General features: G+C 30.1%; 1 protein-coding gene and 1 long non-coding RNA gene across 2 annotated transcripts; both read left to right on the top strand.

Annotated features, from left to right (window-relative positions):
- The first annotated feature begins 4858 nt into the window (after positions 1-4858).
- On the top strand, positions 4859-5988 carry LOC110702269 (transcription factor ORG2-like). Its single transcript, XM_021879976.1, has 3 exons — positions 4859-5230; positions 5495-5875; positions 5971-5988. Exons 1-3 carry the CDS (start codon positions 4859-4861, stop codon positions 5986-5988), a joined length of 771 nt encoding a protein of 256 aa, XP_021735668.1.
- Positions 5989-10790: 4802 nt separating this feature from the next.
- On the top strand, positions 10791-11987 carry LOC110702421. Its single transcript, XR_002507462.1, has 2 exons — positions 10791-10940; positions 11710-11987. It is a non-coding gene; the product is annotated as an uncharacterized LOC110702421 (long non-coding RNA).
- Positions 11988-14229: the final 2242 nt, after the last annotated feature.

The raw sequence follows: 14229 nt of genomic DNA, 5'->3' as shown, positions 1-14229 counted from the left end.
CGTAGTTTTTTGGTACATGGCATATTATTGATCAGGTCTACAAGTTTGTGGCATCTGAAGATGACAGTATCCTTAACAAAGGCATGATTGAATTTATTTTGGCTATGTTGTTGCTTCATTTGTTTATCTTTTCTTAAGAAGGTATCTATGACTTTATTCAGCAGTCTAATTATAAATTAAAGTTTTGATTTTGACATTGGTTTGAAATATGAAATTGACCCCAAAAAGTGCATATTATATCTGATGACTTTGTGCTTCAGCATTGAAGTTTTCCAAGTGATGCTATGGTTGAAATGTTATACAAGTATTTCTTGTATTTTATTTGTAGGTTTTCTTCATTGTCATTTCATGAATTATAATTTCAATTATTGTGATGCTGCCGTCTATGGTTACAACTTACGATTACGTTATTCCTATTAATTTCATTTTGAAGTCTAAACACTACGAATTTATCCAATGGTTTATATCATAGTTACATACCTCGCCTAAGCATAGTTAAAACATCATAGCTTAGCTCAATATTGCATGCTATAATTTATGTAGATGTAATAGTAACTTGAACATAAATTTCATACTCAACATATAGTTAATGTTCGATCAATTCACCTGATTTTTACTTATCTGTTCTTGTATAATTGTATAAAGAATTAAAGATACTCCCTAATAAGTTACATGTAATAATACGAATCAATAAATTCTATTAGATTGAGGTTTTAACTGGTGCAGAGTGGAGAAGACCATGTGGAAGCACATGTCCTAATCAACCTTTGACACGTTGCTTTCATTCCATTTCATGAACGTTGTTTAAGCTAATTAAATATAAGTTAATTATAATTAGTTAATTTAATTAGTTATTAGTACATTGCAGTATGATGTCATACCAACAATATTTGTACCCTCGTAGGCAGCAGGAAGAATATTGCTGAGATCATATTTATTTTTCTAGTGTAATAATGTTGTGACCTTACAAGTGTGTATTTATGGGTGTAAAAAAGAATTAGGGTATGTTCTTATTGACTGAACTCAACTGAACTGAGTTGAGCTGAACTGAGCTGAGCTGAATTAAACTAAACTAAACTAAAATGAATATTTTATAAGAGAAGGAAATTAGGAGCGGAACTGAACTGAGCTGAGCTGAACTGAACTGAACTAAACTAGACTGAACTGAATTTCAGCGTAAGAGAACAGGCCCTTACTGTAAAACTTACTCGTAATCCTGAAAAGGCCCCCTTAATTAAAAAATGGGTATGTTATATGCAGCCCTAAAAGCTGCATATAAGCATTTAATATACTTCTTTTTTAGTATTAAGTTGGGAATTTATCGGCAATTCACGAGTAAATCGGTGTAATAAATATTTATTTATTGTCAACTATTTTCATTTTTAGCTCCTTATATGCAGCCCTCTTGGGCTGCATATATCTTTATCTTATAAAATAATGCTTAGTAAAATTTGAATGGTTTCAAAAAAAAAAAAATTTAAATGTATCAACGGATAGATACTAAAATACTACTCCCTCTGTTTTCTTTTATTTGCATCACTTTGACCGGCACATTTGTCGAGATGTAACTTTGACCATTAATATTTTTAATGGTTAATTAGTAAAAATTACAACAAAATTATATTATGAAACTAGACATTATGACGAATCTAATGATATATTATATAATAACATTTATTTATTTAATAGAGGTGAAAAAATCAAGTCAATCATGGTATGTGAATAGTGCAAAAATCAAAGTGATGCATTTAAAAAAAAACGGAGGAAGTACTACCTACTACATTGCTAGATAAATCTACCATACAAGCTTATGTTAATTAATTCATTTGTCTTACATTATTTTTACCATTCCTTTTCTTAATGAAAATACTAAATACCGCTATAAAAAATGTCAAATCAAAGAGAAGTCCTTGTCCTTACTAAAATTTTCCCATTTTTTCTCTAACATTAGCCCATCCACCACAACCAAGTCAACTGCCACCAATCACGACACTGGTACGACTCACATCACCCTCCTGTGGTAAACTATATGCTCATAATTTAAATTAATTTGCAAACAAGTCTCTTATATATACTATTGGAGATGCTGAATGTACATATATTTGAACTAAACAATGTACTCCGTTCAAATTTATTTGGCCTCATATTCAATAAGGAGTAAAAAAAAATGTTATCAACTCAAAAATCAAAAATATTCATTCAGTTGTAATTGGGCGGTAGGAGATAGGGATGTGATAGTCATTTCTATTATTAGTCATTTCTATTATTAGGCGGATCGATGTCACCTTATTTGTAATCAACTAATCATGTAATTAATTTATCTATTTAACAATTTGACAGGCCAAGATCAGAGTAAACAATTACGGAATATATGATACATACATACATTAGCTATTTTTATAATTTCACATAACAACAATTTTTTAATTTATTTTTAATTATGCATAACCAACAATTTTTATTATTAGAGTCTCAATAAAGTATATCAAAGAAGGAATATCCCATATACTTGGAACAGTTCCTCCATAGATCCTTCCTCATTAGGGCTGACATACACCTTCGTGTATTATTCCAAACTAAACGTTGTATCTATATTATTGTTTTGGTTGAGAACTAATTAATTAATTAATTGTATCATACTAATTAATGAACTATAAATTTATTTGGGATAGTTGGAGTCTTGAAGACTTGCAATTCAATAACTTCCTATATTTTGACGGGCTAGAAGAATACTTGAATACGTGAAAAAGACATAAGACATTATTCAATCTCTATCTTATATACTTTTATAGTTTGACAACATTATATCGCTTTATTTTTAGGGAAATTCTCAATGGTAATCTTAAGGTTTCTATTTTTCTCAATAGTAAACACTAAAAAAACAAATTATCAATGGTAATCTTTAATTAATAAAACTATTCAGTGGTAACATTAGTTAAACATTTTAAGGAAATTTTAACCAAGGTTAATGCTTTAAAAGAAAATTGCCTAAAATACCCTTATTGAAAAAAAAATACAACACCCACTTCTTCCCCGCCACCCCCTGCCCCAGCCCCACCCCTTATCCCGACCGGCGCCAGCCGCGACCACCTAGATCCCCTCCCCGGCGCAGGGCTGAAACCCCCTTGCCGTTGCAACCCCTAAACCACCCAATCCCCCTTCTTCACTACCGCCATTTTCAAAACCGTCCTTCCACCTCCTCAACCCCACCTGCATTCACTGAAAACCCCAGAAATACTAAGTTAAAACCCCCCATATTCGATTCAACCCCATTTTCAAACAAAAATCGATGAAAATCCCCTAAAATACCTTGAATCGAGCAAAAAACGACTTAAAATTCAAATCAAAAGCTGATGGAATTTCGTCAGTGCATGGTTGATGGAAATTGCTTCAAGATTTTCATTGCAGGTTGTCTAACCCTAAGTCGAGATCGACGAGGTTTTTGGGGATTTGTTGGTGGTGTAGTTTGATTTGGGTGAGTTGGAAATCGAGGGTAGAGGGAATCGGGGGAAGGAGATGGTGGCTAGCTGGGAATCGAGTGAGGAAAGGTCAATCGGGAATGGAGATGGTGGTTGGGCTGGGAATCGAAGGAGGAGCGGGAATCGGGGAAGGAGATGGTGATTGGGCTGGGAATCAAGGGAGGAGAGGGAATCAGGGAAGGAGAGGCTCACTGCGCCGGCGCTAGGAGATGGGAGGGAGGGGGGTCGCTGCCCGTGGCCGCCGCTGGCAGGGGAGGGGGCTGGCAGTGGATTGTGGTTGGGGTGGCAAGGGTTTTTTTAATTTTTTTTATTTAATTAATAGGGTTATATTAGTCATTTTGCCTTAAGCTAACAACGGTAAGGCTAATAATTATGAATTAATGTCATTAATGTTACCAATGACTGAGTTTTACTAATAGAAGATTACCATTGATAATTTGTTTTTTTAGTGTTTTTTTTCATAAAAATAAAAACCTTAAGATTACCATTGAGAATTTCCCTTATTTTTATTGAGTTATTCCCTATTATGCTATTATCGTTGCAAAATAAACTAAGGAAATCAGAAAATGTTAGAGAGCAATTTTCTTTTCTACTCTTATGCGGAGTATAATTATTTTCGTAAGTTTTTTTTTTTTTAAAGATATGAATTTATTACATTAATTGGAGTTATAAAATGATGAAGGAAGGGTAAAAAAAATTAGTTTTAAATGATCAAAATAAATAAAATAGAGAGTGAAGGATGACTCAAGTGGTTAGAGCTTTCCTCCCGTTTTCAGAAAAAAAAAAAAAAAAAAAAAAAAAAGGCTCAAGGAGGTATAGATGAGTACACTAGCTAGAAGATGATTATTTTACATTATAGTGAAATGGCATACACGTGACACGTCATATAACTAGTGCAATATTTACCTTTTTATTTAATAAATCCACGAGCATTGCTCGAGCACAACACACGCATTAGAATCATGCAGAATATTCTGTTTATGACGTGGAATATCTGACGGCCACGTTGTTACTATTTCAAAGGTTTAAACGATTCCTATTTGTTTACCCTTAATATATTTCTATATAGTGGTTTAAAATGATAATTAATCCCTTTTCCGCTTTCTTTTTGTAAAATTATTAATTTATGTACCTTTATGAATTTTTTAAATTTTTTTTAGGAAAATGAATCTATTTTGTCACTTTGTATTCTTTGATGCAAATTAAATAAATTAATACATTATGCATTCACATGCATGTCCCTATAAATAAAAGCTTCTATATAGTCGGTCCAAGTGAAGAAGAGCTCAAAACACCTTATTAGTTTGCCTGTTACTAAGGAACAAAGTTTGAACTTTTAAGGAATCACAAAAAAATATTCTTTAAAATTATTTGAAATAATGTCTTCAATTTGCCCTACTTATTTAGGATGGGATTATCCCATAGATTTAGGTACAATTCAAGGTTTTAATAATGTCGACCTAGATTCTGTATTTCTTCTAAATTTTTCATCTTCTCATCAATCTCAAGATTACCAATATCATGAGCATGATCATGTTAAGCGAAGGGAATCGCCACAAGGTACAAGTTCTATAGATGTTAAGCGAAGCGATTTGCCACAAGATACGAGTTCAACAGATCATTTATTTGATAATAATCCAATATCATTATCCAAGAAACTCAATCATAATGCAAGTGAACGAGTTCGAAGAAAGAAAATCAGTAACTTGTATTCTTCTCTACGTGCTTTACTTCCTTCTTCAGATCATAAGGTACTTATTATATTTGTTATTATTACCTTCGTTTCATATTACTCGTAACAGAGGGATATTATTTATGAGACATAAAATATTCTTGTGTTGCAAGTAATATGAAAATACTTTGTATCAATTAGTCTCTTATGATCTTAATTTTTGGTCCCTAAATTATTATTATTATTTCACAATTTGTATTGATTATTATTATTCATCTCTTTTAATGCCAAATTAAAATAACTAATTACATTTTTGTAATTTATACAATTTTTTCTATTACAGAAAAGACTAAGCATTCCAGGGACAGTTGTACGTGCGGTTGAGTACATACCGGAATTACAAAAAGAAGTGGAGAATTTAATTAGTAGGAAGAACGAGCTTTTATCAAAAGTTTCATTAATCCAAGGAAATGCAAGGGAAATTATTATTCAAGAGGAAAAACCCATGACTAAAAATCGTACGATCAAGGATACATTTTCGTGTTCGATTTCTTTGAATAAAATGGGTGATAAGGAAATGGTGATCCAAATTTCAGCATTGGAGAAAATATCATTATCTGAGGTGCTTGATCTTCTTGAGAAGAAGGGTTATCTTGTTATTGATATTTCTTCTTTTCATTCTTTTGGAGGAACAACTTTTTATAATACGAGTATAAATTTATGGGTAAGTCATCACCTTAGTTTGTTACGTATTTTTTCAATTTTATATATTAGTTTTTTACGTACATTTCTTCATGCTATATTTTTGGTACCTTTTAGTTGATTGTAAAATATTAAACTTTAATTTACACAGTAAGATTTTATCATGTATAAATTAAAGATTATTGGTTAAGTTAATATTTTACAAAGTATCTTTATCTAATTTAATATGCTACGTATAAAAAAACTTTCATTTCAATTCGACTTCGTTTCACATTTTAAACACAAGAACTTCTTGTATAAGCACGCAAGATACCAATTGTTATACATAATAGATCAATGTCGTTTTCAAGATGTTGATAATTACCTAATCTCGATTTTCCTCTATATAACTAACTGTTAATCCTGTTATGATTACATATATACTCCATATATATATTTATTTTGTTTACAAGGTCTAAGATATATACTTCGTATATGTTTATGTAACAGATGGGAGAAAGTCATACCGTAAAGTTCGAAAATTTAAATAAAGTATTGATGTCCTTGCTTATGGAGCAGAAGCCTATGCAAATGCAAGTGCATTGTTAGTGTATGTAGCAAAGGAACGGTCTAAAATGCAATTTTGGTCCTTAAACATTTATTGTACACATTGTCGTCACAATTAAATATATAAATTTTCCGAGTTTTTATACAATCTTATCATATGTTTAATACATATATATACATTTTTTTTTTTTTGAACGGATACATATATATACTTCATATTACTCCATACTTCGTAAACACTAGATAATTAAAATTATTACGCGATATTCTATATTACTTGGTAAGTTTAATAGATACTACCAATATACCTACGTACAATCATTATGTTTTCAAACAAAAATCTGAGATTATATGTAAGTGGTATCTATACTACCAAAATCATTTCCTATAGTTAACCATTAATCAATTCACTTTAAACATATACAACCTTATAATAACTTAATTGTTTAAACGTCAATAATATTTATCATTTATTGTAAATGAAAGTAAAGATAAATTAGTCTTTTATGCATGCGCGCAATACAAGCATGAGCTTTTTTTTCCCAAAAGTTGTTGTATACATCCGAGTGTACGGTGCACTCAAATATTTTTTTTCCTTATTTTCTTATGATTAAATGAGGATGGTTGTTGCTCATTTATATTATAGTTGGTTGCACGGTGCAGCCAGCCGCATATGAAACTTTGTGTAGTTTTTGCCATTATTTAGACATCGTATTTATTTTAGGTGCTATGTTTATTATTATTGTTTGGATCATAATTTATTTTTACAAAAAACCTCCTTGAATTGAATAGTTCTTGATTTTATTTTCTTCTAAGTTTAACACTGAGTCATGAGGGATATTATGGTATTTTTAGGGGGACACCATCACCTCACCCCTTTGCTTATGTAAAATATGTGTTTTATTTAAATTATGGAGTTTTCAATTTGTCATTACTTGAAATGAAAAAAAAAAAACCACACACACACAAAGAAAAAGTTGTCTTACAAAGATACTGAAATTCTTTCTTAGATCCAACCACTAATTTCTAAACTAATTAAATCTTGTTCATTTTCTCAGCTACGTTACTAAAGTTAAAATAGTATACAATCTAGGGAACAATAACAAAAAATATTGCGTGTATTATTATTAAATAATAGAGGTAAAGGAGCATAGTGTTAGATCATGATCTTTTCACTCTATTATGTATATTTTACTTATTACCTATACACAGGGCCGTAGCAAGGGGAGGGCAGCTGGGGCGGCTGCCCTAGGCCCCTTGTTAAAAAGCCCAGTTTCAATACAATATAAGGCCCTAAATAAATATACTTCATACTAAATAATATTACGTATCTTTACATTTAACCAAAAAAAAAAAAAAAAAAAAAAGCAAGAAGTGTGTACTGTACAACATTACAATAGTATTGTAGAATTCCAAAATATCAAATGGCATTTTTGGTAAACATATTTCTTCCCTAATTTTTTGCCCAAATTATTCACTTTCCCAAGTGAATTTGATTAAGAAAAAAAAAAAGTCATTAATTTTAATTGTATCCCCATTTTTGGTAATTTTATTTTTTCGGTTAGTTAAATTCCTTCTCTTTCGTGATTCAATTGAAGATGAAAACTATAATAAACGGTCATTTTACTCTTAAATTTTCAACGGGATTAATCTAATTATATATAATTCTCTTTGCATACCCTACTTTTTTTTTTTTGAACGGTGCATACACGACTTTATTCATCAAGATCTCTTCTTTATACGGAGTATTAAATTATATTTTTCTTTGTATTAAAAAAATCTAATGGATTGGTTGGATACTTGGTTTGAATGGTTCGGATGGTGTAATTACTTCAACAAGAGTTATGGGAATATAATTTCAATGTTTTATGAAATTTGATATTTTTAAAGATTATTGATCATAATAAAATATTTTTGCATACCCAATTTCATATAGTATATGTGAATTAGGGCCCCGATTTATGTTTTTGCCCTAGGCCACCGAAATCTCATAAACGGACACTGCTTTAATCACGTAAGATGCTCCTTTTCCTCTATTAAAGTCATGTATAGATAATAAGTAAAAGTTCATGTAAGATAAAAAGATGTTAGGAATGTGGGCCAAATTACTTGATGTGTATTAAAAAAAAAATGATGCATGTGATGTTTTATAAACACTACCTTGAAAGCAAAATTCATCTTGATTATGGTGTAATCGAATGTGATGTTGTCTTGGCTTACATCAAACCTCCAAGTGGGGAAGATGAGTTTTACTCATAAAAGGAGGATTTTGGATTTTGGATTTTGGAACTTATAGTTTTTTGCTTATAATAATGGGGAAGATGAGTTTTATTCCAAAGAGGAGGAAGATGAGTGATGAAATATTATTAACGACTTTTTTAGAAGAGAAATAAATTTTAACTGAAGAAATATAAAGAGGAGAAAAAGTAGGGAATTGCATTAACGTACAACTGATTTATTCGGGATAATATTAGACTTCAACCAATGTTTAAAGGTGATGCATTGACTAAGGGTCTGTTCTCATTGACTGAACTCAGCTGAACTGAACTGAACTTATTAATTAGTGATTTTTAACTACGGATTAGTGATCTTTGATTATTTAGTATTATACATATGTGTATATACAAATATACATATTAAAATATTTAAGAAAAATATATTATTATTATTATTATTTATTGATTATTATTATTATTATTTATTGATATGATTATTATTATTTATTGATTATTATTATTATTTATTGATTATTATTATTATTTATTGATTATTATTATTATATTATTATTATTATTATTATCATTCTTATTTATTGATCATTATTATTATTATTATTATTATTATTATTATTATTATTATTATTATTATTATTATTATCGTTGTTGTAATAAGAGCTTCAAATTTTGCTTTATATCATTAGCAATATCATTACACATGAACTGAATTTCAACGTATGAGAACAAGCCATAAGTTTAAAAGTTGAAAACATCCCACACCTCCATGGGCTCGGTGACACTAACACATGGTTTAAGATTCTTCAAAATAGACTGTCAGAAAAGAATGGTTATACTTCGTATTAATTAAGGTTTAAGGTTGGAGTTAAGGGGTATTTGTCTCACCAAAGTTGCCGTATTAAATTGGAAAATTTGCTAAAAATAATACAACCTTTAGCCCATTCTTTTTTAATAATACAACCTTTGAATTATTTTGTAATAATACAACTTTTAGGGAGTGTTCATTTTAAACAAGATAAATTCAAATTTTCGGTGGACTTTGAAGTTAGGAAAAAGGATGGATGAGTTTTTGGTGGTGGGGATGAGGATGGATGGAATATCCCCTCCCCTTCTCCTACCTCAAAACTCACCGAAAATCCGATTTTATCTTGTTTAAAATGAACACTCCTAAAAGTTGTATTATTACAAAATAATCAAAAAATTGTATTATTAAAAAAGAATGGGACAAAGGTTGTATTATTTTTAGTAATTTTTACTATTATATTTAGATGGTTAGGACCCTAGTTTCAAATTCAATTCCAATTTTCTTCATTGTCGAGTACTTTGTTTATTTATGACGGGTCAACATGGTCATATGAATATAAATCAAAACGAGTATAATGAAAAGTGTGTAATAAAATGCAATACTCTGTTTTCTCAAAAAAAAAAAAAAAAAAAAAAAACGCAATACTCTGTATATACTCTATTTAATTAAAATTTATAACTAGGAAACAATACTCTATGTACATTTAATTAAAAATCTATAATTAGGAATATAACAATATTACTCGTTAGTTGTAAGTTTGTAACAAGTCTCGGCCCAATGCAGTCCAATATGAATTAACCGGTCCAAGACAGACTACAATGAGTCAATGACCCAGCAGCAATCATGTGTACTTTGTATCATTCAATTGTTGCCATTAGAAAGTACATAGCTTTATTATTATGAGGGTTTAGGGTTAAGGTTAGTGACCAAGTGTTTAGGTTTTAATAATAACAACAACTAGCAGTCAATGGCCAAACTGGCTGCCAAAACCGGTCTAATCATCGCTAAAAAGTAAAAATTAATTTGTTACTGTTAGTGAAAGGTTTGTTAGATGAGAAATTTCAAATTTGTGTAATGATGATGTGACATAGTGACATTACGGGCACATGGACAAACCTCTTATATGGATTTGTTCTACTGTTATTGCCCTTATTGTGAAATTTGTGAGTGTACATATCAACTCAAGTGGCATAGATTGAAGAGTCAACAAAGTTGTGCCCTTAATGGCCTTAATTGCCGTTCTTGTCAATTAGCTCAATAATAAATAAACCAACTACTTTTTGGCAACTTTTCAGCTTTGGTGAGCTTGATATATTAGAAGACTTTGAATTATGACGTATAAACATCTTTTCTGAGCAATACTTTGTATATAAATGTAGCTTTAGAAGTGTACATAGTATACCCACTAATTTTAAACAACTGATACTTAAACACGACCAATTCAAGAAATATGAAGAAATTCTTTGGGCTATTGTTGTTGCTTATCTTTTTATTTGCTTCTGGTAATCGATCACTTCCTCCTCTTTTTTTTTTTCTTTTTTTTTTTTTTTTTTTTGTATGCACTTATACTTGATTCAACTAACTTAAACACGACCAATTTAAGAAATTATGCACTTATATTTAATTCAAGTCATATATTATGTTCGCATTATTTCATTTTAATTATATTAGAAAAAAAGTTTAGATTAGTGTTAGTAAGTTGATTTAAGTATACTACGTTCATAGTAAAGATAAGTTAATTTTATGAGACGGTTAGCTAAATGAGTTTTCATTTATTATTGATAGGCATGAGATGATATGGGAATCAGAAATTTCGAGTGTAAAATGAGTGAGTTGTACTTCTAAAAGTAGAATTTTGTACCTTATGAAATTAGTTGCTGAAATTGAAAGTCTTACAAGAAGTTACTTCCCTCCATCTATTGTCAACTAAACAACACTTACACATTCTATGAACTTTAAAAAAAAAAAAAAATACAAATATCAACCAAACGAGGAAAAAAAATAAATAAAAATCCTATACGGCTATAGTACATCCTGATTATTTTTATTTTGGGTGCAAACGAAGGCAAAGCCCTTTTATTCAAAGCAAAAAGAAATTAAATTGCAAACCGGGGAGTAGTGACTCTTAAAATATCCTCCTGAAAGAAAAAAAAGGAAAAAGAAATTAAATTACAAACCGGGCTATAGTACATCCTATCCCTAGAGATTTGATATTCATTTCAAGTCTTATGTTACGCATGTGTTTCTTAATTTTTTGTGCATAATTGACAGAGATGAATATGGTGGCCGAGGTTGATGGTGCCACATGCGAAAAACCAAGCCAGTTCTTCAAAGGTCCCTGCGGTACTCATGAGGCTTGTAGGCAATCTTGTACTAAAGAGAATTGGCCTGTTGGAGTTTGTGACTTTTTCAAATGTAAATGTCAAAGGCCTTGTTAAGCACTACAGTGTGCTTAACTGCTTATGTACTTATGTACGTGTGCTCCTCGTTGCTTTATATAACAAGCATGACTAAAATCAAAGCAATAATATCCCTAGTTCCCTACTAAACTTTTTGAGTTATACTTTCAATTTTCAATTACTGATGAGTATCCATCAAAAAAAAAAAAAAATAAAGAAAAAGAAAAAACTTACAAATGAGTAAAAAATATCCTCGACCTTGCATATATATATATATATATATATATATATATATATTTTGATTTTTTTTTTTTATAGATGTCTCCATTTAAAAGTTGTTCCTCCATTCACTGTACCACATACCAGTTTTCAGTTTTGATTTGATTTTAATACTATTATACTTCCTCCATCACATATTTTAGTTTTTTGTTATCCTATTTTGGAGAGTCAAAATATTGTTCCTATTTTCATTTTTATATAATATGTAAAGACTATTATACCCTCACGTTTTTAACTTTATTCATGTACTTTCGACATTAACCTTTAATTTTGCACATGCCTTATACTTTTTTCCACACTCTCTCTAACTTTTGTCTATACTTGTACTTTTCACTTTTATTAATGTAGTTCATTCACTTTCTCCTCAGATTTCTTAAAAAACGTGAAAAAAACACAAACAGTAATTATATTATGGGACGGAGGAAGTAGTATTATATCTATAAACAAATGTTACTCCGTATTATGTAAATTTTTATTACATTAGTGATTTATCACAAAATCAGAAATCACAATTTGTGTATAATCTCAAGTTTTTACTAGTATTATTTTTTGTCAAATGAACCAACCAGGAAAGATGATGTGGGTATAAAGGTCACCAAATAAAATGGGCTTGATATTTAAGTTAGGACATCGAGATATCTGGGCCTATATGTATTAGAATATCCAGATCTAAGTATACAACATATTTATCACCCAGCTTCAGCGGCAAGCGACAGAAAACAGACAGAAGTCGGTGGTTTGCTACAATTTCGATGCCGAAGAATTTCAAGAAAGATGATTTCCGGCGAGAAGCCACTAGCAACCGGCGTACGAAATCCGAAATCAACGGGAATAAATCAATTGTTGCTGTTTTGTTTACGTCGTTTGTGGTTTTCTAAATTATCCTTTTTTTTTTTCTTTTTTTATGGTTTTTTCGAAATTCTTATATCCAATCAATAGAAATAAACAAAAATATTACCAATTATTTTCGATCTATCAAGAACCCTTTTTAAATAAAATAAAAATTAACCTCAAGGAACCAGTTTGGAACCTCTGAAATAAATGAAATAAAACGATATTAGCCGTTAATGTCTATGGGTTTTGTAACGATTTTCAGGAGTAATAATGATTCATTTGGCTGTAATTAAAAAAAAAAACCCAAATTTAAAAAATTAAAATTATTTTTTATATAAAAAACAACCCAAACCCTAAACCCTAAACCTAACCCTAACCCTAAACCCTAAACCCTAACCCTAAACCCTAAACCCTAAATCCAAACCCTAAACCCTAACCCTAACCCTAAACCCTAAACCTCCCTAACCCTAACCCTAACCATAAACCCTAAACCCTAACCCTAAACCCTAAATCCAAACCCTAAACCCTAAAACCCAAACCTAAACCCTAAACCCTAACCCTAAACCTTAATTAGAAAATAATTCATCGGAAACACGTTTAATTATTTCCTAGTGTTATTTATGTAACCAATTTGCTAGCAAAGTGTTTACTATGTTGGGCTAGAATCTAATTATTTCCTGGTGTTATTTTTGTAATGTAATTTTTTAACTTTAATATTGTTTCCTATAATTCAAGATTTGACTTTTCTAATATTGTTCTCTCCGAAATTTCAATACATTCGGTCAATATTATATATGTAATTTTTTTTCTAGTCATTTTCATATAACTTTTTTTTTTGTGCACATGAGTGGCTAATATCCATGACGTTGACCTAGCTAATTTTTAATGCATGTGTAATCATATTTAATTAATTTAGTTGTAGTTCGTTTTTATAATCTCAACTAATTAAGATATTATTTCAATAATCAAAAGAGAGAATAAGAACTACAACATTTATTAAACATATATAAAAATGTCAATATTCTATCTCTAATTTAATATATATCTCAAATCATGTACAAACCAACAAAAATGGAGCATGCCTTTTGGGCTATACCGCTATAGCGAGCTTTTCGTGTCAATACAGGCAATGATTTGACGTTATTCATTTGTATTCGTTCAAACGTGCATTTTTTTACATGGGTTGGATCGTGCTAACGATACAGGTCATTTATGATCACTTCTAATGACATACATCTTATAAATAGAAAAAAAAAAACTTTTAGATTTTTACCTACAC

This window comes from Chenopodium quinoa, unplaced genomic scaffold (assembly GCF_001683475.1).
Source record: "Chenopodium quinoa cultivar QQ74 unplaced genomic scaffold, ASM168347v1, whole genome shotgun sequence".
Lineage (NCBI taxonomy): Eukaryota > Viridiplantae > Streptophyta > Magnoliopsida > Caryophyllales > Amaranthaceae > Chenopodium > Chenopodium quinoa.
The sequence above is the reverse complement of the archived record's forward strand: the minus strand, read 5'-3'. Positions and strand labels throughout refer to the sequence as shown.

What these genes read in the sequence shown, in the direction of transcription:
- LOC110702269 (XM_021879976.1), top strand. Translation starts at nt 4,859, where the DNA reads ATGTCTTCAATTTGCCCTACTTATTTAGGATGGGATTATCCCATAGAT. An exon ending in TTCCTTCTTCAGATCATAAG is followed by an intron (nt 5,231 to 5,494) that starts GTACTTATTATA and finishes TTTCTATTACAG; the next exon opens with AAAAGACTAAGCATTCCAGG.